Source organism: Sinohyriopsis cumingii, chromosome 16, assembly GCF_028554795.1.
Source record: "Sinohyriopsis cumingii isolate HCF-2022 chromosome 16, ASM2855479v2, whole genome shotgun sequence".
Taxonomy (NCBI): Eukaryota; Metazoa; Mollusca; class Bivalvia; order Unionida; family Unionidae; genus Sinohyriopsis; species Sinohyriopsis cumingii.
Window position 1 is genome coordinate 60,584,320 of NC_142976.1, and position 27,276 is coordinate 60,611,595.

The following is a 27,276-nucleotide window of genomic DNA, read 5'->3' on the forward strand; positions in this document are numbered from 1 at the left end:
AAAAGAATTTTCAGATATTTTTCACCTTTTGCCCTGGGCTATTATGAGATCACATTCTCCTTACTGCACTCAAAACGAAATGAATGTGACATTCCATCACGTATTTTTGATAATTTCAATTAAAAGAATTTATATTTTCCCACATTAACATTCCATACAATCAATGACAGAACAGAAACAGAGGAGAAGTTGATTCAAGGTCAGTCTCTCTACTGCTAAACTCACATATACATCGTGTGGAATTCACCAAGCTATTAAATCCAGTTCATCACAAGCAGGAAAGCAGAACTGAGTTGGATCGACAGAAATACAATATCCAACATTCCAGACTACCTGGAAAGGTTCTTTCAATGCGCATTCATTCACAATATGACTTTAGGTTTCAATTTTAAGTAGACATGAACGAAAATTATTTTTTTTAAGTAATGACGAGCGCGCGACTAATTTCAAAACGGTCACTGGGCGGTATTATGCGCGCATTAATATTGGTCCTGTGTACTAATGAATCTACGGTTGTGCACTTAATTTGAAATACAGCATAAATTCAATTACTTTGCGTCATGTAGTTTCTTCTTTTCATTGTTATGCCTTAGGTAGATATAAAAAACCAAAACGAGTATATAATAAGAAGTTTACTGCATTTGTATGGGAAAATATGAGCCTGTTTTTAGGCCTAATACTGCACTCCCAATGACGTGAAGTATTGCTCAGATAAGCTGGACTGTATTTTCCCATACTAAAACAGCAACCTGTAAATACACTTTTTGAACAGAAATAATGAAATCTGAAGTGACAGAATTCCATAAATGCGTCTTTCTTTTTCTCTTTATATTACTACGGAGGTAAGATAAGTTCACTAATTTCTTGCTAAATTCATGGTAACTTAGGAGACATTTTGCACTTTCAACTGATGGTATTGCCTACTATAGCAACGCTAATTTTCCATATTTTAATGACTGTTACAATTTAATGTACATTGAACTAGATCAGGCTGAATTTTCGAGCACATGGGAGCGGTCACTTTTGGTCCGCTGTGTGCTGGGATCGTGTACAATTTTCACAAGTACAATATCCAAAGATATTTCGTACACAATGCATAAGAGTAGCATATATATGTTCCAACATTCTCTACACGCTGCAGATGCAAACTTCACTTTATACATGTCACCTTTTAAAGACGTACGTGATATCTGTTGAGCATCACATCCGGGTTAGCTCTTACTTGAAGCATGAAATACCTGTGGGCGACAAGACACGAGGTCCAAGTCGTGTCGCGCGGTGATCCTTGCGCGAGGAGCATAATAACTAACTGATAATAGTTCCCAATATCTAAGCGTCTTCGGGATTACAGATTATATAGTTTTGCACACGCCTGCACCCGTGATTGTAGCACTCTTTGGTCCTCAACGAAGTTTCCACAGAGTGCCTAATTAGCGCCGCGTCGGGTAGCTGCGCTCTTGCGTCCATAAATGGTAACAAACATTTAGTATTTGTTTCAAGTGTAGCTTCAAAGTGACAATGCATAAACAAGATGTGCTTGAAGGGTCTGACTTTCCACGAATGCATACAGTGTTTCAGTAACAAGCTGGCCACATATTAAACCGTCTGTTCACGTTTTTACCGGTAGCGTCAAATTAAATAGCCGTAAATGACCCTGCCGTCCAGAAGCTCCGCTTTCAACACCATGTCAATAATCAACGACATTACATGGAGGTGCAACTCCGTATGAGCCAAACTATAAATGATGTTCAAAATGTGTTCTAGATGTTCCTGTTCTCGGATCCAAGTTGACGATGCCGGTTTCCCATGTGCGGCGAAGCATCGATGAAAGTTCATTCCGCATATAGACATATGGGAAACGCGCACATATAGAAAACGTATTCATCAAAACCTGTTCAGAGAAATTATGTGGATATTCGCCTTGTGATTTTATTCTAATGTGTGTTCTAGTCAATTTTGTTTACTGCGGTTGGCATATGCAGATCCGAGTGAGCTCCTAGTGTTCCAAATGTGATCCTAGAGGGCTCAGTGGTTGATTCAGATTGGACTACGTCTCAAAGATTTATGCGCATCTCAAAATTATAATCAGCATTGGTTCTACATCATAAGATTGGACAGAACAACCCCAGCTCGTTGCTTCCTCAGTTATAAAGAAAATTGTCATATTTCGTAAATGTGAACCTCAAATGTCTCGATAAAGAGTGTGATGCTGCAATCAATTAGGTCGTCCAAACCTCGTGACATATTAAAGAAAAGAACTAGTATGTAAACTTAACAGCGCTGGCTATAAACAATATGATACACTCGTCCCCATTTACCGATGTGACAACGAATCCATTTACAATTACCATACCATCCATTATCATTTTCGATAGTGCACATATCTTGCTTCATAAATGTTAAAGATCGCATACGTGGTCACACACGTTCATCATGGCTGGTATCTTGATATATTAATTATATGTCTCAAGTTATTCAATTAACACTTATACCACCAACAGCTTAAATCGTTTCCACATCAGTCGTGGCCATCAATCTCTTGTACACATCAATAAAATTTTGATTCCACTTCAAGAATTATATACACGCAGAATACTTCATTTCTTGACTATACAGGATATACTATAGTGTAGGCATAGACAATCTACTACAAGTAGACATCTGCAGAATAATAACATTAGTGATATTCTTATTTCACTTGTTTAGGCTCGAATAAGTCACTTGATTAGGCTCGAATAAGCAGTAACAAAAGAAAGAGTGAAAACAAGAAACTTTGAAAAAATACAGCAATTTATTTCCCTGGAAAAATTCGGTAAAAATGTAAACATATGAACTTACGGTTTTATAGAATCAAATCCTAAAATAATCCAAGAATAATCCAAGAATAAAATTTTAGTAGTCCTAATAACAGAATGTTCTACTGATTTCACGTTCGAATATCGACGAAGAATCCAAGATGGAAGACGATGACATATGCTGCAATCTGTAGTGTTGAAGTCTACAGTTCCTTGTAGAAACAAGAATTATCACTCCGGTTTCTGATAGCTGAATGAATATTTTGGTGAAACAAAACTGTTCTTGTTCGACAATATTGTATGAGCACATGTATTTTTCTACACAAAAATAACAGAATTAATTCTTTTGAATCCAAGTAATTTGAAATAACTCCAAACCATGTAATTTGAAAGGACTCCAAACAGCAAAACATACAACTAACGGTTTAACAGCCCAGCTTCTACTGAGATTATTTCTTGAAAACATGGGTTATATGGTCTTTCTAAAATATAAACATGGGGTCACCTGATCATCTTCTGGAAGCTAAATACTTGTTAAGGGTCACGTACACCCAGTGTGACCCTGACGAAAACCAATCATTTTACTCTAAGTAATAAAAAAAGCTTAAAGACAAGGTCCCATCATGACTTCGAAAACAACCAATCACTTTAAAGTAAAATAGAACTTGTTTACAATGGTTGCAACACATTTTGAAACAAGGTCAGGATTTAGATCAACACCTGGTGTTTATAAACTAACAGTCAAGGTCAAACTATTTTCTGGAAAAAGTATCATCTATAGTGAGCAAATTTACATTACAATATCATGTAATGAAAAAAACATTTAAACTTACAAAAAAATTGAGAAAGATATATATTAAATCAAATATACATAATAATATAACTATATGTCTGCAAGCTCATAGCGCCTATACTGATCTGCGACAAACTAAAACGGATACTCAACTAACTAATCGGGAGACACAAATTTTACTAGATACTATCGTATGGCATTGATTTACTAATTATAGGCCGATTACCAGCCAAGCACAGTGAATGTTTACCACTCTTTACCTTTTCTCTTGATAGTTTTTATTTTCTAGGCAAAGCACAAACCATACCCAGATAAGGTAAACGGAATCTTTCTATAATTCTACCTTTGGTGACACAACCAATGTGCTTAGTCTAAATTGATAAAACCTGCAGAACAATCGATATACGATTGAATAGGTTTCATGAAATGAAATTAAATATTATGTACGAGAAATTTCCTTTCAATTACCAAATAATATTTGACAGTTTCCCCTCCCGAAAACAATTATTTACTTTCAAGGTGAGGAGAGAACTACCTTTACGGATTCTAGTTATTAGCCACGCCACATCAACAGCTATCTCTTTGTACTAAACTAATGAAGTCTGAAGCGATATATTTGCAATGGATCTATATTATATTAGTCGTATTGTTACGTACAACAGGTAAGTTTACTAATTAAGAAAACCAAATTACAAAAAAACTCAACCGCATGTGCAATACTTAATTTCCGATAGTAACGAATCATTTTGTGAACGAGAGTATCATGACCCGAGCATTGAAAGCTCACCCCGTGTTTAGTAGTCGTCTGTCATTCACACAAGAAAATCAAGTACCATTTTTATGCACGTCTGTCATTTCCACATTAGGCCCCTTAATTTCACCTCAAACATATTACTGTTAAGCATATACGGAAGCCATACAATGAAAAAAATATATGGATATATTGTTTACAAATATATAGAGATGACTACACAGCAACTTAAATATGATACGTTTTCAGAGCATTTTATTCTGGGAACTGCTTAAAGACTACTGAATGTCTGACCGATTTGAAGATAGAGGTCTATTTTGACTGATTTGTAGTCAGGCGATAGTATTCATCAATGTCTGTATCCCTCTCACTCGCTGTCATGCGACAGAGGATTAACAGGGTATTGGGGGCACCATTGGAGAGAGTAACAGTTTGTTAATGATGCACAGGCCGGCAGCAGAAATGAGTTTGAAAATTCTTGTACGGGTGCTTTATGTAATTTGCTGAAAGGTCAGGATTGAAGAGTAACTATGTTACAAACACAAATTGTGCACAATCCGTTACAAGCTGGACCATGTGTGTAGCATGCCGGAAATTCTCATGGATAGTTTAAGTAACGAATTATCTAACATATCTCAAATATCGTATATCAACATTAGAAGTACAATACTAGCCGAGATTTCAACGGTCTGATGGAGGTTTGTTACAAAGCATAGTGACCCAAAATTGTCATGGAATCAATGTGCCCACCTAAATAATCACATTTTTTCTTACCATTCTTTTAACAATAAGTTAAAAGAGATGCTGCTGTTCCAAATTGTAAGTTGTTTACTTTGCAGAACTTATTTTATTTTAATGTGTAACATAGTTTACATTGTATAGAGACTATTCTGAACCGCATTACGACTCATCGAATTATCAGTCGTTGTACTATCGCTCGATTCCATATCAAAATTCACTTATCGGTTTTATTCTGTTTTACTGAATTTGCAGGTATGAAAGTACAAGAATAAAAATGCACGCCACTAACATTGAGAGAACAACTTAATTCTGTCTTAATTTTGTGTTCAAAGCATTCTTCTGTGCAGTTTAAACAGTTGACTTGGTTACTGCCTTAGCTATCCCTGAGACGGACAAGCATCGATTGGCTGTCTGAGGTCCTATGGTGTTAAGAAGAGTCTTGTGAACAAGAGTCTATAAATACGAGTGCAGACAGTGCAGTGGGAGAGCCTGAGCGGAAAAATATGAATATTTGAGCAGAAAAGAACCTACATTCAAAATCCAATCAAGGATCATACATTATTATCACATCACCAATATAAAATTTAGTTTAACACTAACAAATTCCTAAAATAAACCAAATTAGTGTTCGGAATGAACTTAAAGAAGATTTAATACATGAGTGCCATTAAATTTGACAGTATAATAATTATTATGTAATTTTTTTATTTATATAAAGCCGCTGCTTTCTCCCACCATATTGCTCAAGTACACTAGCACTGAAATAAATTTTACATTGCCAGATCACGCTACTGTGTCAGAATGTGTTGTAGTGAATCAAACTAATTAAGATGGTATTTTTCATAGGGATGATATAATTAGCTTCAATATAAAATTGCATATTATAACGTTGAAAATGGGTTTATAGATGAACAAGTGTGATTTCTGTATTACCAGATGTTGATAGTGTTGTGATAAATAGTTTGTCGATGTAACTCACTATGCTATATTGGAAGGTATGTTCTATTTCACCTTTATTATTTATTAAATATTTCAAATCTTGAACTCGTTTGTGATACAATCCATGCGACGTTACAATAAGTTCTTCAAATATTCATGTTGATCGTGGTTAAACATCAATTACTTCTTCAATGTTTAAGTTGATGATGTGCCTATCGGAACATCAATAACATCTTCAAAAGCATGCGGAGGCCAACGTTTAGAACAGAGTTGAATGCTACATAGTACATTATGTTTGTAATGTTTTGTTGTTTGTTAGGTGTGGGATTTTTCAATTGTCTGTAGGTAATCGTTAAGCTATTTATTTGTTGAAAATGTAAAGTATGTCATGGTTTTAAGATTCATTTAACCTTTTTTATTTAGTGATAACCTTATATTTTAGGCAAAAGTTCATGTCGTATCAGGCTGCTAATTGTGAACCGACTGCATAAAGACAGTTTCGTCATTTACAAAATATCCACTTTGCATGTTGAACATATGACTTCTTAAACAACTTCGTTTTAAAAGAATGATGTGGGAAAACAGTAAAAGCAATGTTGTGAAACGACTGGGTGAAGAGTGAATAATTAGTTTTGTCATTTCCAAAATACCCATTTTGTATGTTGGACAGATTGACTTCTTAAACAACTTGTTTTAAAAACATGATGTGGGCAAGAGTAAAAGCAGTGTTAGGTCATATTCTGCAACACCTTATAATAATTTTGTCCGCAAAAATTTGCTATTAGACGTAAAAATCTAAAGCATTTACGAATTTGCCACTGGCACAAGTGCAGACTGTATAACAGGCAGTTTATTGTTGTTGTGGTTTTATTGGTTGTTCATTGTCAAGCTCGGCATCTATTACAAGTGAATGTTGAAAACACTGCGAAGATGGAACTTTGTTTTCTGACCAAGTTGACAAAGTATATACAACGTCAACACCACATCTTATCAAATTCAAATTTATCATGTGAGTTTCGCAAAGTTGTATAATTTTCATCATCTTATGATGTTCTGATTTTGTTGTTCTTTCTTTAAGCATTCAGTTTTGGCTGTTTTGAATTACTGTACTTGTTTTCCAGCTTGCCCTGTACGTCCGCTCTACGCGGATCTTTTACATTTTTTAAGTGTCCATGTCAATTGAAGCTCTGGCACACATTGCATATGCCTTGAATACCCAGTAGTTGAGTCATTGTCTATTTGACTCTTCGCTCTCTTCCATTTATTTATACGGATTTAAAATTTGCATATGGCTGCATTTAAATATTTATGTTTTTAGTAGATATAAGAGGTCACTCTAGACCACACAAAATTATTATTTTTTGGAACCAGACTTATAACATTCCAAATGCGCATTAGGAGATATATACTAGAAAAGATATAACCGCGTGCGAAGAAGGGAAATATAATGCTTAATTAAGGAAAAATGTTATTTACTACAAGCCTTTAAAATAAAACTACATAAAAACATAGATAATGAAATAACCAAAAAAAGGGGATTACGAAAAAGAAAATATCTTAGAAAGATAATGTCCTTCCATGTTACATTGCATCCAAGAGTTGATATAAACCGACCATGTTGAAACAGAGAAGAGAATGTGTGAAAGTCTCAGTTCTTACTTCATTTGATAGACGAGGTTAATCTCGGATTACAGGAAAGGCTGTGTAGTTAAGTTTTCAGTGTTCAGCTCCATAGGGGGCGACCTTTTAATTTTCTGGAAGTGCTGGGGGGTTTATTGAAGAAAGGTCCGGCTCCCAAAAGAAATTCTCTTTCTCTAATTTATGAAAAAGGTCTCTTTTTATCCATTGTTTGTTTTAAAAACAATTTATCTTGTGATGCAAAGAAAGAAATAGTTTTGTCAGAGTGAAAACGTGTTCCTGTAAAGCTGTACATAATTATCTTGTTTGTGTTGTATGTTTCATTAACTCAGACGTTCACGTGGACGTCGTCATCGCTAAATGGTAGTAGTTGCACTTGAAAATTCAAATGGCAGCGTTGTCGTAAGCTGTTCCGCCAAGCCTGGCATGTGGTGAAGTCATGATCTCTGCTTTAGATCCCATGATATGGTCATAGGAAGCGTTGCAACTCTCACCGTTGAATGTCTGGTATGTTGTGTCATACACGTCACATGGCTTTCCTAGACGGAGCTCTTCGTACTGAGGCTGGTACTTCGACACTGAAGAATCTCCTACTGTCTTTGATTTATTTTCGTTGATCTCTCCACCAACATTCTTTTGGGCCACTGGTTTGGCATAGTCATAACCTCCTGTTGGAATGTTTCCAGACTGTATGTGATCCTGACCTGTCTGCATTGCATATGTCAAATTATCAAATTTATCGCCGGCCGTGTCTTCCACAGCTGGACCATTTATCCCGTACACAGGGTTTAATAGATTGTGATTTTTGCCAGAGGGTCCCCGAAATTTTCCCATCAGACCCTTCACTTTCCTTCTGTAAAGGTAGTATGAATCATTAAATGTTATCTCGTAAAAAGAACATCTTAAAAATCACAATATGCATGAATAAGCCAGAATACTACACGATACTATTTGGTTTTCTATTATCTGTAACGTCAATATATTTGGGTAAGTACGATACAATGCAAAGTTCCATAAGGCCACTACTGGATGACTACGTTACATCATAAAATGCTAATAATACGGAATCATATTACTCTCAGAATTCGGTTGGATCACAAAGAAAGAGAACCAACAAACAATAGATAAAAATTCGTCTGCAAATAATTGTTTTAGCTCTCCTGTTGAAGCCTAAAATGTGCTGTCTGTGTTTTAAAGTTGTAAAGCAGTAGAAATATCCAAAGAAACATTCATGCCTGTTCGTTCTCCCTCATTCTGACAATTCACACACACACGCGTGCGCGCGCATGCACGCATGATATTAATGTGGCTAATAAACCATAATGCGACCAATACTAAACATATTCGAAGTATTATGACAGTCTCTATCAATAACAATTATATTACCTGAAGACGAAACCTAAAAGTGCGAGAAGGATGACGAGCAGAAAAATTCCTACAGGTAGAGCGACTTTCAGGGCAACTGTAAATAATAGCAAAACAAATTCATCCATATTTTTTTCCTTATTGAGCAGAAGACCCGATGACACGAACCCTGTTATAGTATCCAGGATATCGTCAGCATAAATGATATGAATGAACTTGAAATTTTATTTTCTACAAAATGTAGATAGGAGAGAGAGAGAGAGAGAGATGATACTAGAAATTATTTTAATGATACGTAGCTACTTGACTGTAAAAAATCATAGGGAGATATTCATGTGTATGAATACAAAAACCATCATTTTGGCTAGTCAAGTATTTATCTAGGATTGTTTCATTACTTATTTGATGCTTAGTGTATGTATTACCATTGCAGAGATTGAGACACAGATAAACAGATGATGAAGGAGTTATTTATAATCGGTATCCCCGTTGTTATGAATATGTAATTTGTATTGTTTGATAGTATTTTTTTTTTAAATTTCATTATATGCTATTGATAATATAACATTGTATAACTGGGCTTGACCTTGTCCAAAATCAAGTTCATTTACTACTTAACCTGAACTATTAATTTTGATTTTGTAGTAAATATATTGATCTCATTCTGAATCTATAACTTTGGAAATACCCTAAGAATTGCTAGGTCTTCCTGTTGTTTATTACATATTTTGTATTGTAATTTTAGTAATAGGTTTAAAATTATAACTTTATATTTTATTTTGTAAACACTAAGAAGTTATCGAAGGAAATTTTCATTAGGAAATGGATTTTTAGAAATGTTAATCGAGACCTTAGGTCAAGTAGAGGACTATATAATCTTGTTACTGGAAGGATTATTCATTCGTGCTTGAAAATCTAGCAGAATCAATTTATATTATTATTCTGACCCTAAGTTTATTTGGACTGGAATGTATTTCTTTGAATTATTTATTTCAAGTGATTTTTTTCTCCAGGAAATACAGAGTGCTCATAAAATATAGTATTCTTGGACAAAGTCATTCACTGAAATTTATAGTGAATTCAAACCTAGAATTACTTTACTGTGATTTAGCAAAAGCATGTTGGTACAATACCACGATACAGGCCACCACAAGCACATCAACACCTTCAGCGTTTGATTTAATTTGGATTTCTACTAAAATTTATTCAGGACATTAATTATTAGGACTTGCGTCTGTAATTTAATGATTATTTCTGATTTTATTCGCAATATTCACTATATTTTATCTTTGCATTCTAGGGAAATAAATTATCTGTTTAATTTTACAAAGCTTGATGCTTATCATTCTTTTCTATTACTTCTTTTAATTCCATAGAGTCGAAATAATATGAAGTTTAAAAATCATGATCCGAAACAATTGGCAATTATGATCTGTGTAAACTCAGGTAGATTTAAGGATCGGACTAGAAAACGACCCACTGAGAGTAATAAGCCGTTTGATAAACATGTAAAATCAGCAGAAAATGTACTATGAAACATACGAAAGAATTCAAAGCAGAGAACTTCCACCTGCAGCTAAAATAGTATTTATTACATAAGAAGAACGCGCATTAAGTGGCTATGTAAATGCTGCGAAGTTGTCGCTACCAAAAATTGAACTTTGAAATCTGACGGTGAGCTGTATTACAATCGAACTGAACTGTATGACATTCGAACTGAACTGTATGACAATCGAACTGAACTGTGTGACATTCGAATTAAGGGCATACAAAAATATCCGAAAGGAACAAGATACACCCAAACGGTTAAAATTCAAAAACTTTTGGACGTAGAATGGTGCAAGTAGTTTAAAAGAGAAATGTTCAAAACTATACTGACATGAAACTTCGTTCTTATGTTAAAGAGAAGCATTACTGTTGGAATGAAAGATTTAAGAGATTATTGAAAGAGAAAGGTGTAACAATTTTTATTGCATCCACGTCGATAGCAATATTTATCTTAACAATTGTTAGTTTATAGACAACTACTACAAATTGTTCTTTTGATACTCCCTTCCCACCTCCGCCTTCTACAAACTACACATTTCATGCTACTCGTGTTCATTGTACTCTATCTATTTTAAATCCACATTACCAAACGAATCATTAGCAAAGTCAAAAAGGGCTTGAAAGACTTACAAAATGTTGCCGTCTGAGTGTGTATTTAATTTTTTTATTGTGATTAACCTTTGTCCATAAGAGAGGGTAGGAGCTCTAACCTACCTGACTGACGTCATTTTTTATAAACATCTATTCTTGAATCTGAGTTCCGGATATAGGTTTTCTTCTAGGAAATTCTTGTTCAACCTGATGTTTGTCATGTTCTATACTAAAAATTAAGTAAACATACATGACCTTGTTTGCAACTTAGAATGTTCTGAAAATTAACTTCTGACCCTCATCCTGGTCCTCTTATTGTGTCTTATATTTTATATAAAGGTTGTTTGCATCAAAATTATTCATTCCTATATTAACATCTGTAGTGGAGTCAATCTTTCGGTTGTGACCAGTTATACATTGAGAGGATTTATTTATTTAAATTATACATTTGATTTACAGTGCTCTTCGATATCTTTTGATTAAATCTTATTTTTAATTATTGTAAATTCATTTAAAGACATTTTGGATTTTATCACTGTGATAGCACTTCGCCACAGTCCAGGCTCTTGGTACATCATCACATTCAAGATTGGAATTCATTCGGAACACAACTGGAATATATTTTTGCACTTGTGATATAACGTTTTGGACTATTTGAGACTTAATTCACAATGCTGCAAGTTCATTTTCAAATGTTCACTTTATGTTCTACGGAAATGAATAAATTTCTTGAATTTTACTAAACTTGTGATTTCGCTTGTGATTTCGCTCTTTTTATAACTCAGTTGAAGACTGTAACATGATAAATTGGTTATTTATGGGTACTGGCACAACTGTTTATGTTTAGCTTACAACGTTGTATAAAGTGACCTGTAACTGGTGTGTTTGTTATTAACATTTGGGACTGAAGGTTTAGAGGCGACATTAAAGAGGATCGAGAATAGATGTGACCTATTTCAAACAGTAAACTATGGTAGCAACTACACCTATTAGCACCAGCATAAATTATGGTTTGTTTCTTTAACAATATACGTTGTTATTCGACGTTTCCAAATTGTCATGTGTCATTTGAACGTTCGAGCATCTTATGGAATAAGCATTATTAAACCTTCTCTATATAATGTTTACTTCCATTGTCTTCTTTTCTCTCTACAATTTATTCTTTTACTGCCTCTGTTTGACAGCCTTCGAAATGCCGTTCCTTTATCACTTTTATCAATTATTCGATTTAATCCAGGTTTGAACGATATACTGGATTCGTGTAAATTGTGCTTATATCCAAAGATGCCACCCACTTTCATGACCAAATTTCGCAGTAATAAAACTCCACAGTCTCCATTATCTCCCGAGTCTAATATCACTGTTGATTCAGATGTGTATTTTTAAACATTAAGTAGACAGTTCTCGTCTTGCTGTAACTCCTCTAATGTTTTAACAGCATCTGATAATGTCCAAACGGACTGTGTTAAGAACTTTGTTGTACCCGTGCAGCTAAATAATCAATCGTATAAGATTTGACACCTTGAGTCATTCTAGTTGTTCCCTCGTCTTGTAATTAGTTGTCATCTTGCAGAAAGGTGTACGTTCATCTTATTTAGCGTGCCATAGAATTCGTTGCATCAGCTGACACTATTTTTAAGTATTCAATCTGTTCAAACATGTTCATTAACACTTCGTATTTGATATAGCCTTTTCTTGTATGAATATTTTCATCAAGTATTTACTGCTTTCTTCGCATTCGCTTGTAACTAGTTGCTGTTTGTATTTCCTAACCTAATTTCCTCCACTGTAATACCAATTTAATCTCGTTTCTTTTAAGAAAAAATTCTTTGTATTTCCACCATATTGTAGTTTGGTTTTTCTCATGCATGTTGCTAACACAAACTCCTTTTCTAGCTTGAAAGTGTAATGTTTAGGTGATCCGTGGAGTTAAGTATTCTTTAAAGTCTGACTATTTAATAATTATTTTTTCTGTTTAATATCATCGACATTTCAGTGATACTCGTGTACGCATATTTCCTTTCAGCATCGTAATAGAAATGTCCTAAATACTGTAAATTTACTCTTTATACATGATTTGATGAAGCATAAAAAGGTGTAGAGACTACTTTATCGTTGGGAAATTATCTTTCGATATTATCGGAATGCCAACTACAATGGGTACTTTAATTTTAAGCAACTTGTGACGTTTCTTAAACGCTTTAAATTTGATGAATTATTTCAGATTTACGGCATATTTGCTATTCATAAGTTTGATTAGAAAACAGCTTCATGTAATGTATAACTTTGCTCTTCATAAATTCTGTATGTCCTTTTTCAAACTTCTTTTGTTTGTTTTTGGTTGTAATGTTTTGCTGCTAGATTGCAGATTGACATTTTAAAATTTACACGATCTTCAGGCTGTGTTATGAATTGAGTAGAATCCAAATTTGTGTAATTAATTGCATAAAATGCGTAGTTTTTTCTTTTCTCATACCGTACTTTTTTAACCATGCCACTGCATCTTATCATAAATTAAGTCTTTTCTAAAGAATTACTGTGTAACTGTTTCATTGTTTGAAATAAAAATGCACCATTTTTTATTTTCCAGTATGTGTTTTGTACACATTATTAACTTTGCCAGCACTTGTATCCAATCCAAACATATAAGCCAAACCACATTATATCTTGTCATCGTCTTAGTTGCTTTCATTTTAAACTAGTGTTCACCTCTTTGAATTTCATGAATTCAGTACAATATATCGTATATGCCACTTTATTTGCTGTGGGAAAAAACTAACCATTGTCGTGCTTTTCTCATTATCATCATAATAAGAGTGGTTTAGGAATTTTAATAATTGTCATTATGCTTCCAAAGTAATGATGTGTAGTGATTTTCAATTTTGAATGTTATTGCTCTCCTGTCCTGCACAGTTTGGTGACACCTTAACATGTAAGTGGTCCTGAAATGGTGTCGTGTCCTTAAAGTAGATTGTAATTCACAACAATACGAACAGCTGATACATTTTGTGGAATCTTTGTACTAATTTACAAAACTACGCCTGATCCAATGATATTTTGTTTTCATTTTAATTGTTCTCTTATCCTATACCTTAACATTATAGCGTAATATATATATATATATATATATATATATATATATAATAAGAACTAAAATAACAATAGAAAGATCCAACATACTGTTCGTGTTTCCGTCCTGATCTTGATTACTGTAAGCATTATTCATCTCAAAAGGGCTAGCTTGCACCATCGTCATTGTTGATACTGTCATGAAATCATCACCGTCAAATTCATTACTCCACGCATCAGATGTAGTCGCCAAAACACTTACGCTCCTGATGGACAATGTTGTCTCTGAATAATATTATTTTGTGATAATATACAATGTTTTTTTAAATCATGTCCTGTAACTTAGAAGGGCTAATTATATAATATACAAATATAATATTAACATCAGGTATTTCTTTCCATCAAACACGAAATATCTATGTATCTATCTTTATGTTAGTATGCTTACCTGTCTGACCGTCTTCTTATATATTGTAGATATACTTGTATCATTTATAGAAATATCGCATGGCTTGGCTTTGTGTATGATAGATAGATAGATAGATAGATTATGCTGATGACAATTAACATGTTCAAGTGGTGAAATATCATCCAAGATATACAAAACTTGGCAGAACACTATTTTCTATAGAACCCAAATGTTAAATGTCTTGGTTATGTTTAATCATTAAAATGCCAATTACTTAATTTTTGTCTTTTCAAACTGTGCAAACAGTACTTGACAGTATGATATCAACTCACCAGTAGTAGATTTTGATGCTACAACTGTATGTCCATTGTGCGTTTCTGTGTCACGGTTAGAACCTGAAGATTTGGCTGAAAGTGATACAAGCTGAGCTTAATTACTATACGCAGCAAACTTGAAAGATCTTAAATTAAGAAATTTGTGCCACTAAATTGTTTGCGGAAACAATCATCTATTTCTCTATATGGTAGTTTCTACTACTTAACAAAATATGAATAGTCATCAAAAAGTTTGATAGTATCCCTGACGACCTTAGATGCTAGTATTACAGCTGGAAAAGTTACATGATTTTACGGCAAATGACCTTGACAGTTAATGATTTGACCTAATATCATTATGCACAAACTAAGTCAAAATCTAAAATCCAGTCACCTTAAAGTTTGTAGTTTTGACCCTCCATACAATAGAAAGTTGCCAATGTTATTCAGCAGAAGGTATGTTTATGAATATAAATAAAAAAGCACTTTCAGTGTCAGAAGTATCGACTTTAGACCCATCTGCGCCCGAATCAATTAGGAGCTAATAATGCCTCGTTAACGTTATATGGATGTTGAATTCTTCATGCAGAAAACATCAAATCAGCTTAAGATCACGTCCAGTGACCTTGATCTTTGATCAGTCGATCGCAGACTAAATCGTGAATTTCCCTTCTTTATGTGGTATGTGTTCTAGTCTTTATGGTTTAAACCGCTTGGTTTCAATGTTCTAAGGCGGTGCATCCAGTAAGATTCCTTTTCTTTCTTAGTTTGGAGACTCCAGCCGGACGCACTGAAGTTAATCCTCCCTACAATCCTGTAGTCGCCTACCGGAGACCAAAAATCTCAAGGACATTCTAGTCAGGGTGAAGCTAACGCCAATCACTAATCAAGACCAACCTAGTCAATCTGGCCCCTGTGACGATAAAAGGCGCAAAACCTGTCAACATATGATAGAGACCAGGACATTTTCCAGCACAGTCACGAGAGAAAGATTAAACATACATGTCCCAAACAAAAGGTGCAAAACAGATAATGTAACTTATCTCATCACATGTATGATCTGTAGCCTTCAATATATCAGAGAAACTGAAAAGTTACACAAAAGGATCAACCTTCATAGATCTGATTGGATGACAAAGAAGCTATATAGAAGCCCGGTCGCAGAAACCTTCTCCACTTCGCCACACTTTCAGTGATACAACACTTATTGCAATGGCTCACAACCCCAACTGGAGTCCCCAAACTAGGAAAGAGAAGGAATCTTACTGGATACGCCGCCTTAGAACATTGAAACCAAGCGGTTTAAACCTAGGAGATTAGAAAAAGACAACCATGCACAAATAAAATTATCTTTTGCAGCCGAGACATTTTCTTTTAAATAATTCTCTAAATTTGCTTAATAAGCTATGACTACTATAACAGTTAAATATCCGGGATATAATTTGCGCTTACATAAATTTACATAAAATAACAGATAACGTTATGGCTCATCAATTTCTAGGTCAATACAAATATTTTCCAGTATCAGCAACAAGCTGAAATAAACTAGTTGAAACAAAATCAAGTTAGAAGGTTGAATTCCTGTAGAAACAGCCATGTAAAGTTTCGCAAAAATAACCATTTTTCTGTTTTATATGTTTGTCTTGTCTATGTTTTGTATTTGCCTTTGAAAAAACTCATTTAAGAGTCAAAAGCGCACAGGCTAGTTAGGTACTAATTTCGCATTGTTCGTTGTCAGTCTAATGCATGCATATATATATATATATATATATATATATATATATATATATATATATATATATATATATATATATATATATATATATATATATATATATATATATATATGTGTGTGTGTGTGTGTGTGTGTGTGTGTGTGTGTGTGTGTGTGTGTGTTATCTCTGTGTGCGTGGACAAGTGGTATTTATTTTCCACAATCAGAAACGAAACAACTGTCTGTATATATTTGTTTGTACGTATGCTTGTCGGATTGTCTTCGGGATCTGCGGTAGCTCAGTTGGTACAGCACTGGAGTTGACATGCATCGTGGGCTCGATAAGCGTCTAGGCCAGCCTGAGTCGGATTCCTTTGTGTGTCATCGGGGAAAAACAAATAGCTCCAATTTCCTTGGCATGATAAATATAGCCAGCAATGTGTTAAAAGAGCCGTTAAAACCGACATACAAAGATACTGTCTTCCATCAGTTTTTAACAGAAAGACATGTATTTACTTATAAAGGTATATAAATAATTGACCTTTGTTTTTGAAAGATAGATTATTCTAATGTCACAATTAACGTCTTCTATTGTGAAATATCATCTGAAATATTTGAAAATCAGTAAAACACAATATTTTTGATTTAACCCAAATTGTACACTGTTCATCGTTTTGTTTTCAATTCACCAGAATGGCAGTTACTTAGTGATTTATAATAGTAAGACTATACTGTCTGGCTTGTTTTGTTTTTTACAGTATGATATCAACTTACCCGTAGTGGAGGTTACGACAATGCCATTATCACCATCAGATTCTGAAGATGTATCTGGAAGCGAGAAAAACCTAATTCAGATGTGATATTTTGCATGAATTTTAGCGAACTTGATCCACCTCAAATTTTGACAAGCTTTTGCTCTACATTTCGCGAGATACGTATTAACATATTAACATTTATTAGAGTGGTTTCACCAGCCAACTAAATATTTTTTAAAGAATGAGTCATCAGAAGAATGTTTGATTCCGCCACCACCCACCACTGCGGACCGTCTGTACATAGTACAGCTCTACTGCAAAGCAAGGTTAGTTGAACTCAAATGATATTGACCTGCAATGATTTAACTTGATATCGTTATGCATATAAGCAACCCAAAAAGTGAATTAAAGACACTTTAGAACGACAGCTTACACTTACACTGTTCAATTTTAACAGTTTAAGTCCCGACGGTTGTCATGTCTTTTACAGTTTAACAATTTCACAAAATGATTCTGAGGGGAAACGAAAGTACATACACGATATGACATCCCAAATACAAATGAATCTTCTCGACTTGTAGAACACTTTCTCTGAAAATGAGTGGATAATTCCATTAGTCTTGAACTGTATAATTGATTTCCTTCCTCAAAGAATTTGGTGCAACACTGACAATAGAAGTCATGGCAAGATAAGTCTTTTAATGCCATATCAGTTGATGAATGTCAATCACAAAGTAGGCAGTCTTCTTATTCAATCAGATACCATTGATCCAAAAGTAGGGGCCCCGAGTGCCGAGTGGTCCAAAGCGCTCTTCGTTACGGATCATTGCCATCTCACCTCTGTCTGCGTGGGTTCGAGTCTCGGATTCAGCCAATGTGGGTATGTGAGAAAGCTTGCCAGTAGCTTCTCGAGGGTCGGTGGTTCTTTCCGGGATTTTCCCGGGTTCTTCCTTCACCATTAATACTGGCCGCCATGTATAGCCTATCTTGTGCTGAAAAATGGCGTGAAACCCTACAACAACAACAACAACAACTGATCCAAAAGTCTAGGCCGTTTCAGGTGCGGTTGTTCTTGCGTTTCTCTCAAATCTGTACAAACGTAAGTGTAAATACGTTCTCGCAACTCACGAGGTAAAATACTAGTGTGCTCCTATAAATTGCCCATTTATAGGAATATCAGCTGACCATTTGAACATTTTCAAACTAATAAATATTGTATTTTTTATTGTATTCAGGTGCCAATAGATAAAACATCTATGTCATAGACAATGCAATTTTTGTGAGGAATAAATTTTCAAACCTCAAAAGATTTGAAACATTTGTTTGTTTTTGGTACGAACACGCTCTAATATATATATATATATATATATATATATATATATATATATATATATATATATATATATATATATCCTTCAATCGAAAGAGTTTAAGAGTTTCTTAGTAATAAAAGTATCTTGTAAATACACACAATGCGTGTCAGCTGTAATAAAGTATTTACTACTGGTAAACATATATTAATTATAAACTATAAATATTTTAAATTATGCTTGTGGTCAAAGTTTAGGGCGATTGTGGGTTAGAACCAGTATAAAAAGTTATTGATATGCAAAACGTCTATTGCACCGAAATTAGTGTACGAAAATCCTAATTTCAGTACGAAATATATGTGAATACTTAACCACTAAATGATTTGAAACATTAAATTTACTATTGAGGACATACATTTTGGTTAGAGGTTTTTATGATCTCTAATCCGAAAGACAGCTGGATTTAACATTTTGGATCTGTATGTCCTCTGACGTTAAATATAATGGTAAAAATGTCCATGTTTTACATTATGGCTGTCGATGCTCTCTAACGGTAAATTGGAGTAAAACTATATCCACTAACCAATATACCAAAGCCCATTTATCTTCTAGCAAGCATTCACGATAAACCATCGTCACACCGTTTGAAGTGTCAATCATCCAGTCGTCAACCATTCATCAAACAGTTATCTACTATCCAGAACCAACTCTATACCATCAACACGCAATTCGGAGAGATCAACGACCACTTATTTACCATCCAGTATCCAGTTATCTATCATCCAACACTCACACTATGTCAGAAACACACGTCTGATTCGACCAATACCACCTCTTACTATCCAATACGCAGTTGGAGCGATCATCAGCCAAGCATTTTCTATCCAACATCAACACCTTTACCACAAACGGAAAAAATGTAGGAATATGTACTGGCCATACTTAAAACACACAAATGTAATGTCACTCAAGAGGATCGGATATAACAGAAGGGAAATGAAATCAGAACCGCTTTTCACACACACGCAAGGGTAGGAGTGTTTTCACAAACTATACCCACAAATATACTTATCTTGTTATGCATATCTATATTGTGTGTTTCATATTTGTTTGTGATTGTAGATTGTACGGCTCATCTTTGTTAACAACATTACATAGCTTCATGATTGTGGGTTGTACTTTAATTGGGTAAACATGTTTACATGACATTTAGACCTTTGTTTACATCTTAGAATGTTCTGGAAATGAAGTTACCATAGCAGACGTGTACTCTCATTTGACAACATTTTCTTGTCCATAGGAAATCCTTAAAGTATCCAAAGTTCCAGGTCAAGGGGTTGCTGGAAAAACACCTCCAAGTGATTTGATATGGTGCGGCATAAATTATGTTTGCTCCCGCTGAGACAATACATGTCTTCAAATCACATGAAGTTTTGCTTCCACATTGCTTATCTATGCAGGATGTATGCTTGGCTCCTAAAACAAAAGAAGTTCATGTCAATACAAAGTATTTTACGTGTACATATGTATTTACACACGTATATAATAGTATTTTTTGGTACTGGTCATTGATTTTTCCCTTGATAAACCTGGTCCACCTGATTTGTTATTGGTTGCCTGATAAAGTACCGGACCTTGTTGACAAATTATAATGTTCTGGAAATGAAATTACGACGCTCATCCTGGCTCTGTTATTGTGTCTTACTTTTCTTTTATATAAGGGTTATTTACCTTATAATTACTCATTTATAGTTTAACATCTGAAGAAAAATCAATCATTTTTGCTGGGGGGATTTATTTCGATTATTTATTACAAAGTGTTCATTGGCTGTAGGATAAAATAACTATCTTGAAATTACTGTGTATTCATTTATAGATGTTTTGAATGATATCGTTGTAATACATGAAGAATTCAAGGATATCAACAGCATACAAGACAACTGGCACATCAGCATAATATATTGGACCTGTTCGGAACACCAATGGAACTCATTTGGAATACTTTGGCCTTGTGATAGAAGTTTTATGACTATTTGGGATTTAATTGACAGTACTGCAAGTTATTTTAAATTTTCACTTTCTATTTTAGGGAAATGAATTATTTGTTTAATTTTACAAAACTTATTGTTTTCACCATTACCTAATGTAAGTCCATAAATTCGTGTGTGTGATTTGGAATTTTAACGAATCATGCACATTCACGATGGCATCATACCGTATACATGTGCATGTACTGTACATGTATTTGCGAGCTGTACATATACTGTATATTTAGTAATGGGTGAAATAAATTAATGAATGCATGTATATCTATTGACTTATGTTTATTGTGTTATAATATATGAGTGAGATACAATATGTCAGCAGATATCTTGAATAGTAGCTTTTGGGTGTTCTTCTCTGTAAATTTGCAAAAGTTCTTTGCAACAAAAAAAACGTTTACGCTAGCAGGTATATATACTAGTCTACGTTTGCATGATGGTGTCGCCATACTAATGTAAAAGGTACAACGAATCAACTGATTTCTCGCGATTAAATGCATTATGGTAATTTGATGAGATACAGCCATTTTTGAAGTCATATTTTACAACTGTCATATCAGCTATTGAGCCGATAACTGACGTCGCGCATAATTCTGAAATGAAGCTCCATACTGTACAGAGCTCATATCAATCAATTTTATTTGTGCAGCCATGAACAAACTGTGATGATTACATACAATTCGTAAACAACAGAGACTTAATGACACTTAATTTATTAACCATATATTATGGAAATTGTATGGACGATTTGATCACAGTGTGTTATTTAACTATTAACACCCTAGTCGACGAGTATTAAAACGGGCATTGTTTATACAACCACTTACAATATGGTCACGATGCTTCATGTTTTTTTGTTTGTTCATCACACATGAATACGTGATCAATTTATAAATTTAACTCACCCATAGAATTTCACCAATCAGAGATTGATCAATTGACACACCTCCAAATTGGCGTAGGTGAATCTATATTATCTGGCTCACTGTATTTTCATATATGATTCTCCAAATTTTCTTAGCTTCGGACAGATTATTTTTGGATTATTGAAGCATGTTTTACAGTAATTTTACGCTATGGTTCCCGATTTTGAGTCAGTGTCCGTAACGCGGATTTCTGGACAAACGGGGCAAATTTACGTTTAGGAATTCCGTTCCCGTTGAACTATGTGTGGATAGCGAGGTTTCCGGAAAAACGGAGCTCGGATTTACGAGTCTCTTCTGTACTCATAAGCAAATAGATCTGCCTCTTCTATTTCTTGGCATATACATAAGTAACACCACAATGGGCGCTTTAGTTTTAGATTTATGTAAGTGGATGCGGTATAACTAAATCAGCTAGTATGTGACTATACAGCCATTACTGACGTTTTGGAAATATAATTTCTAATTCCTTTGTCGTGATTCCCGTCATACAAAGCCCAACGGTGTTGGACGCGGTGAGACTCCTAATCGCATCCACGACACCACACGGGCCTTTGTATTTCAAGAGCTGCGGGGTTCTCTTGATTTTTTTTATATCAACTTTTGATTATTTTTTCACGTCAATCTTTTTAAAGGTCGATCATAATTCTCTTACTAATAATGTGATCGCAAAGTATAATTGCTCCACATTCTTGCTTTCTTCATGGGCAACACACATAAGCACTTCCAAAGCAAATACTTGTTCTTCTGGTACAAATGTTATACAATCAGAGAAAATATCTGCTTTGTGAATATTTCAGTCTCCTGCGATTTTGCGTTTTAGTGGTCTGGTATAACGTTCATGCTGATTACACCATTAAAAAATTTCTGAAACGATAGTTCTCATTTTCGTCTAAAATTGTTACATGGAAAAGCGCGTCCTTGTTAAAGAACTGTAGTTTTATTCTCTTTTTGGTTGAGTTAATGCTAGTGCAACAAAATCAACAGGGAATGCAATCGGGATTGATTTTTCGGTGAAATCCACATGCTCATTGAAGAAACAATCACTGAGTAACCTTACAGCTCTCAGTGCAGTATATGACTAGGCGTTTTCACGTGCTAATGCAATGTTTCCAAGCTCGTTTTCGAGTTTCTACTGCTACATTAGAGTTGTTTCAACTGTCCATTTTGATGTGACCTTTAACAAATTTATATAAGGGTTTGTTAACACCTTTTCAAGCAGATATCCATCAGCAAGTAAAAAAAAGTACAATAGATTTTGGCATCACTGGTCTGCAGCCCGGACAGAAACTGAATCCTTCGAACTGAATTTTATCTCTCGTGAATAATTGTACTGATATTGCAAACGTAAAAGATGTTTAAATATCATCACGTCAGAATATTGTTGTTCTAAAAAGCTGTAATTAATATATATATATATATATATATATATATATATATATATATATATATATATATATATATATATATATATATATATATATATACCACCCGCGATGAAGTACTCTTAAGATGAATAAATATGATCCTGACTTGCGCAAATTTCAAATGGGAGATCCAAGTCTATCAAAATAAAAGAATAAAAGAATGATAATAAGTCGGTCATTTGTTATATCTTCATCCGATCTATCGGAATTTAATATTTTCAAAGTGATTTACGTTTTGCTGATCAGTCCCCTTTCTGTTACTATGCGTGGTGACGACGGCAACTTGGCATCCATGTAATGTTTCACCGCAGCATTGGCTTCATCAATGATCTTGGAAAATCACAATCTCGCCGGGGTCAACATCATCAACAACCCGGCTGGTAAAATCAGTCCAATCCGCGTTGATGGCACAATTAGTCAGATCCTCGACGCCGCGTCGTATCGCTAAAACCTCTCGTTCATAGTTATAAGTTACAAGGTAAAATGAACAAGAACATTAGGTATTGGACCCTCAAGTGAAGGCAATGCTTTAACAACAGGCTACGCACAAATTGGCCCGTCCAGCCAAGTTTCTCATGACAGTGTTAAATAAAACTGGTTTTGTTGTCGAGCGCTTGCGCTCCAAGAGCGTTTATTTGTAGTAGATAATTTTGCAACTTCAATTGTCAATGCAGTCCTTACGTGTCAAAAAGCAGACAATATCAAGGCATTACCATGTATGCAATTGAATGAGTTCCAGGCACCGTTTTCAAGTCTAGATTACCGATTCCGGAATCGCTTATGAGTGGGATCAATGATAAAAGTTCATACCACATCAAAACCACCTCAGAAATGCTTGACTGACTTTGCCACAGCAAACAGATTTCTCAACCGGCTGCCCCTAACACGGACGCTTTTGCAACAGCCGCTAACGACTCTGAAGAGGCTGCGAGAAATGGAAATATTCCACCGGTCTTTTGCAGTTGTCTTACCTCTGACTTTAATGAACTTTACTATCATCAAGGTGTTCTTTTGCTTGGCCACATTAGGCTAATACAGTTGTGTTTGGGTCAATCACGTGGGGACCATTCCAGCTAACTTTGTTGGAGAAAGCCTTAATGCGACCCTGCAATCGTTTCCTATTGCGCTCCTCATTTCCGCAAGCTGCTTTGGACTATGGACGACCATTTTTTGCAAGCTGCTTTGGTATAAGGCCAGAGTTTATTAGTTTTCCACTGGCGCGTCAATAACTTTCATCCCGCCATCTGTGCCCTCAAATAACAACATATCAGATAGAATTGCAGCATTAACTCTGTAACTGTCGAGGGCAGCATGTGGATGAATACCACGTGCATGAAGGTGCATGTCAACCACGAACAGTTTAATCAAGTCAACGTGTTCCAATTAATAAATCGGATAAAATCCAGTGAAGTCTTTTGCGGAAATCTGCAGACCAGTGTCTACATTTTGGTAGCTTCCGATGAACGACCAGTTTGTGATCTGCACGTGCAACATAATTCGTCTCAAAGTCACCCACATTTTCTTCAGTAGGTTCCTGATGACTGTTCGACTGCAGAGAAGCTTCAGACACTCTAAAATTATTAACTATTAATTTACTACTTCTGCTGTTCCTGACGCACCTGATTGCTGTAAATGAAAGTCTTGGTGCTTTGACACCTTGGTGGGTAGTTATTTCAAATGAAAAATGCTAAACGCCAGCTTCTATAGAGTCTGTGGTGAGTGTCAGAAATGATAGATGAGATCATCCTACAGAACTCATAACGTATTTGTGCATCCTTTACGTGGAATATCACAGACATCCATAATGTTAATTTCGATACCAGAACATTTCTGTTAAAAACACTAACATAATGTCAAATTGCATCATTTTCCTAAAATGTGACTGTGAGTTTGGCTTCAAAAATAGCTTTGTGAACATATGTACAAAACACAAATATATGTCTGGGAGGAATCGCACACCAAAATGATAATTAGATGAAGCTGACCTCAACGCGTAGCGAATCCAAATTCAACGCAGTTTATATTTCCCTTTAGGTGAGCCGCCAAGGCCAGGTTTGTCAGGCATAACAGAGGGTTGTGGGTCCACGAAAGCAGCCTATGTAAGCTGATGCGAGACATAACTGGATATAATCTGCATTTTCGTTTGGGTCCTTGTGAAACATCATAGACGGGCCAGGGTGGAAATGTAAAGGTGTGTTCGGTGTATGAGAATTATATTCTTTAATATGAAATCTCAGTTGATGTTGATTGATAACTTAAACCGGCGTTTTACCACATTAAGGTGTATTTGTGTTTTATATAATGTTTACTTCTGTATCTGATTAAATAGCAAGCCTGAATTCTTGAAAGCTGCAATTAATGTTATAAATATGAAATTGACTTTATTACGTAGCCCCTGATGTAAAATGAGGGAAGGGAAGGGATAGTACAATATATATAGAAAGTGTGAAACCGCTGTGAAATAAGCATCTTCACGTCTTTATTCTAAATAAATAAATATTATGAGTCATTCAAATTCGAGCACTCACCATCCTCTAAATATTACTAGACAAGATAGACGAAAATAGTTAGTGAAACTGCTTCGCTTTGTTCCAGTGCAGTGAATACCATATAAATTTAATATCTTACCCATAATAATGCCACATAGCTCCATTGTATTAAGTTCATTAGTTTTCGGAGAGGAGACAGGTTCTTTTTAATAAAATGCAAAAAGGTTTGTATCAAGAGATGAGTAATTGTTTACAAAATTCGGATATGATAAAAATGTAGTCCGATAAATCAACTTTAAACCTGTACTAATTATGACTGACGCTTTGGGGCAAATCTCGCCTATGCTTTAAAATGTGCCAATCCGTGCAGACACTTTTATCCGCACACATCGGTGAACATTTTGGACATTATTGCTATTTTTCGTGGTTCTTGAGTTACGTTCAACTGAAGAATCCTTTCGGCAATATGTGCAGAATATGTCCGGGTCAAATTCTATCTTGGACAAGTTGTAAATGCACTTGCAATAACACAGCCCTACTTACTGTGGACATTTCAAATTTCGTGTTTATGTTGAACGACAATTGGAATAGGCCTTGTCTTGGAAGGGCGAGCTGCTGTGCTCTTTTTGAGAAATAACATGACCATAGCGATATAGCCCTTGAGTACGCTGACGACGGAGAAAGTTAAGAAGGGGAATCAGTTGTTTTCTTTTATATACATTTTGCAGTGGCAAAAACATTGAAAATTAAGCAAGAATTAAATCTATTACTCGCAAATATTATGTGATCAGTGTATTTAATATAACTTGATCGAAAACATAAAGAAGTTTTAACTTTATGTGCCAATTTGTAGGCGAAGTTTTACAATTTAAAGCTTATGGTAATAATGCTAAAATTGCTAAAAATTACACGCATGAATGATGCAACAACGGGCTTCATAACTATGAAAAATAACCCCACATATCAATAATAACAGTCCCTATACGCCTTTACTAATTTCATAATATCAATTTGTAGGCAAAATGATTTAAAGTAACTAATCAAGTTTTCAAAAATAAAGAAGAAAAAACAAACAAAGAAACACACATACACACTATTTCTTGAAATATTCTTATTAGGCCTGCATTGCAGAAAGCAGCATGCAGATATCATGCAATAATACAAAACACGCTGTGGGTGTTAACATTTTGCAATAGGCCAAAATCTAACTTCGAAAGGACAAACGATCGCCTTAGACTCGCCCTCAAAAATAGGAAATACAATTAAACTTTGAATGCATCTAATGCTATAAATTGATATTGTGCGAGGTATACATTATTCCTGTGCACCGATGAAAATCTTTAAAAGATGTTTTCTGATCAAATTTGACAATAAAACACGCCGAAAACCTCACCATGTAATCTCTCAAGAAAGAAAGCAACAATGTGTATTCCGTTTTGTTGAGCGCAATTTCTCATGAAAGGACTTATTCCGTACCTACAGCAATGACTACCTCAGCAATTGTTAGACCATTTGCTTCTTAATTGATGTTAGACTTTTTCATTTAATGGTGTGTGTGTGTGTGTGTGATTTGGATTTTCAGAGTTGCTTTAACAATTTTTCAGTCATATCGTTACGATGTCTGCAGTGTGGCAGTTTATAGTGATGTCTAGCACTGGGGCAT

The 27,276-nt window shown here is 34.8% G+C and overlaps 1 protein-coding gene across 1 annotated transcript in view; it reads right to left on the reverse strand.

Annotated features, from left to right (window-relative positions):
* Positions 1–2,772: 2,772 nt before the first annotated feature.
* The window catches only part of LOC149780533 (uncharacterized), a 42,829-nt gene continuing 18,325 nt past the window's right edge, over positions 2,773–27,276 (reverse strand). Inside the window, exons 2-7 of the mRNA XM_089937548.1 lie at positions 19,987–20,208; positions 17,442–17,495; positions 14,972–15,046; positions 14,342–14,515; positions 9,044–9,119; positions 2,773–8,510 (exon numbers count right to left, since the gene is read on the reverse strand). Of these exons, the coding sequence (XP_089793674.1) occupies positions 8,042–8,510; positions 9,044–9,119; positions 14,342–14,515; positions 14,972–15,046; positions 17,442–17,495; positions 19,987–20,208 (1,070 nt within the window). The 3' untranslated portion in view covers positions 2,773–8,041. The remainder of the gene's footprint in view (positions 8,511–9,043; positions 9,120–14,341; positions 14,516–14,971; positions 15,047–17,441; positions 17,496–19,986; positions 20,209–27,276) is intronic.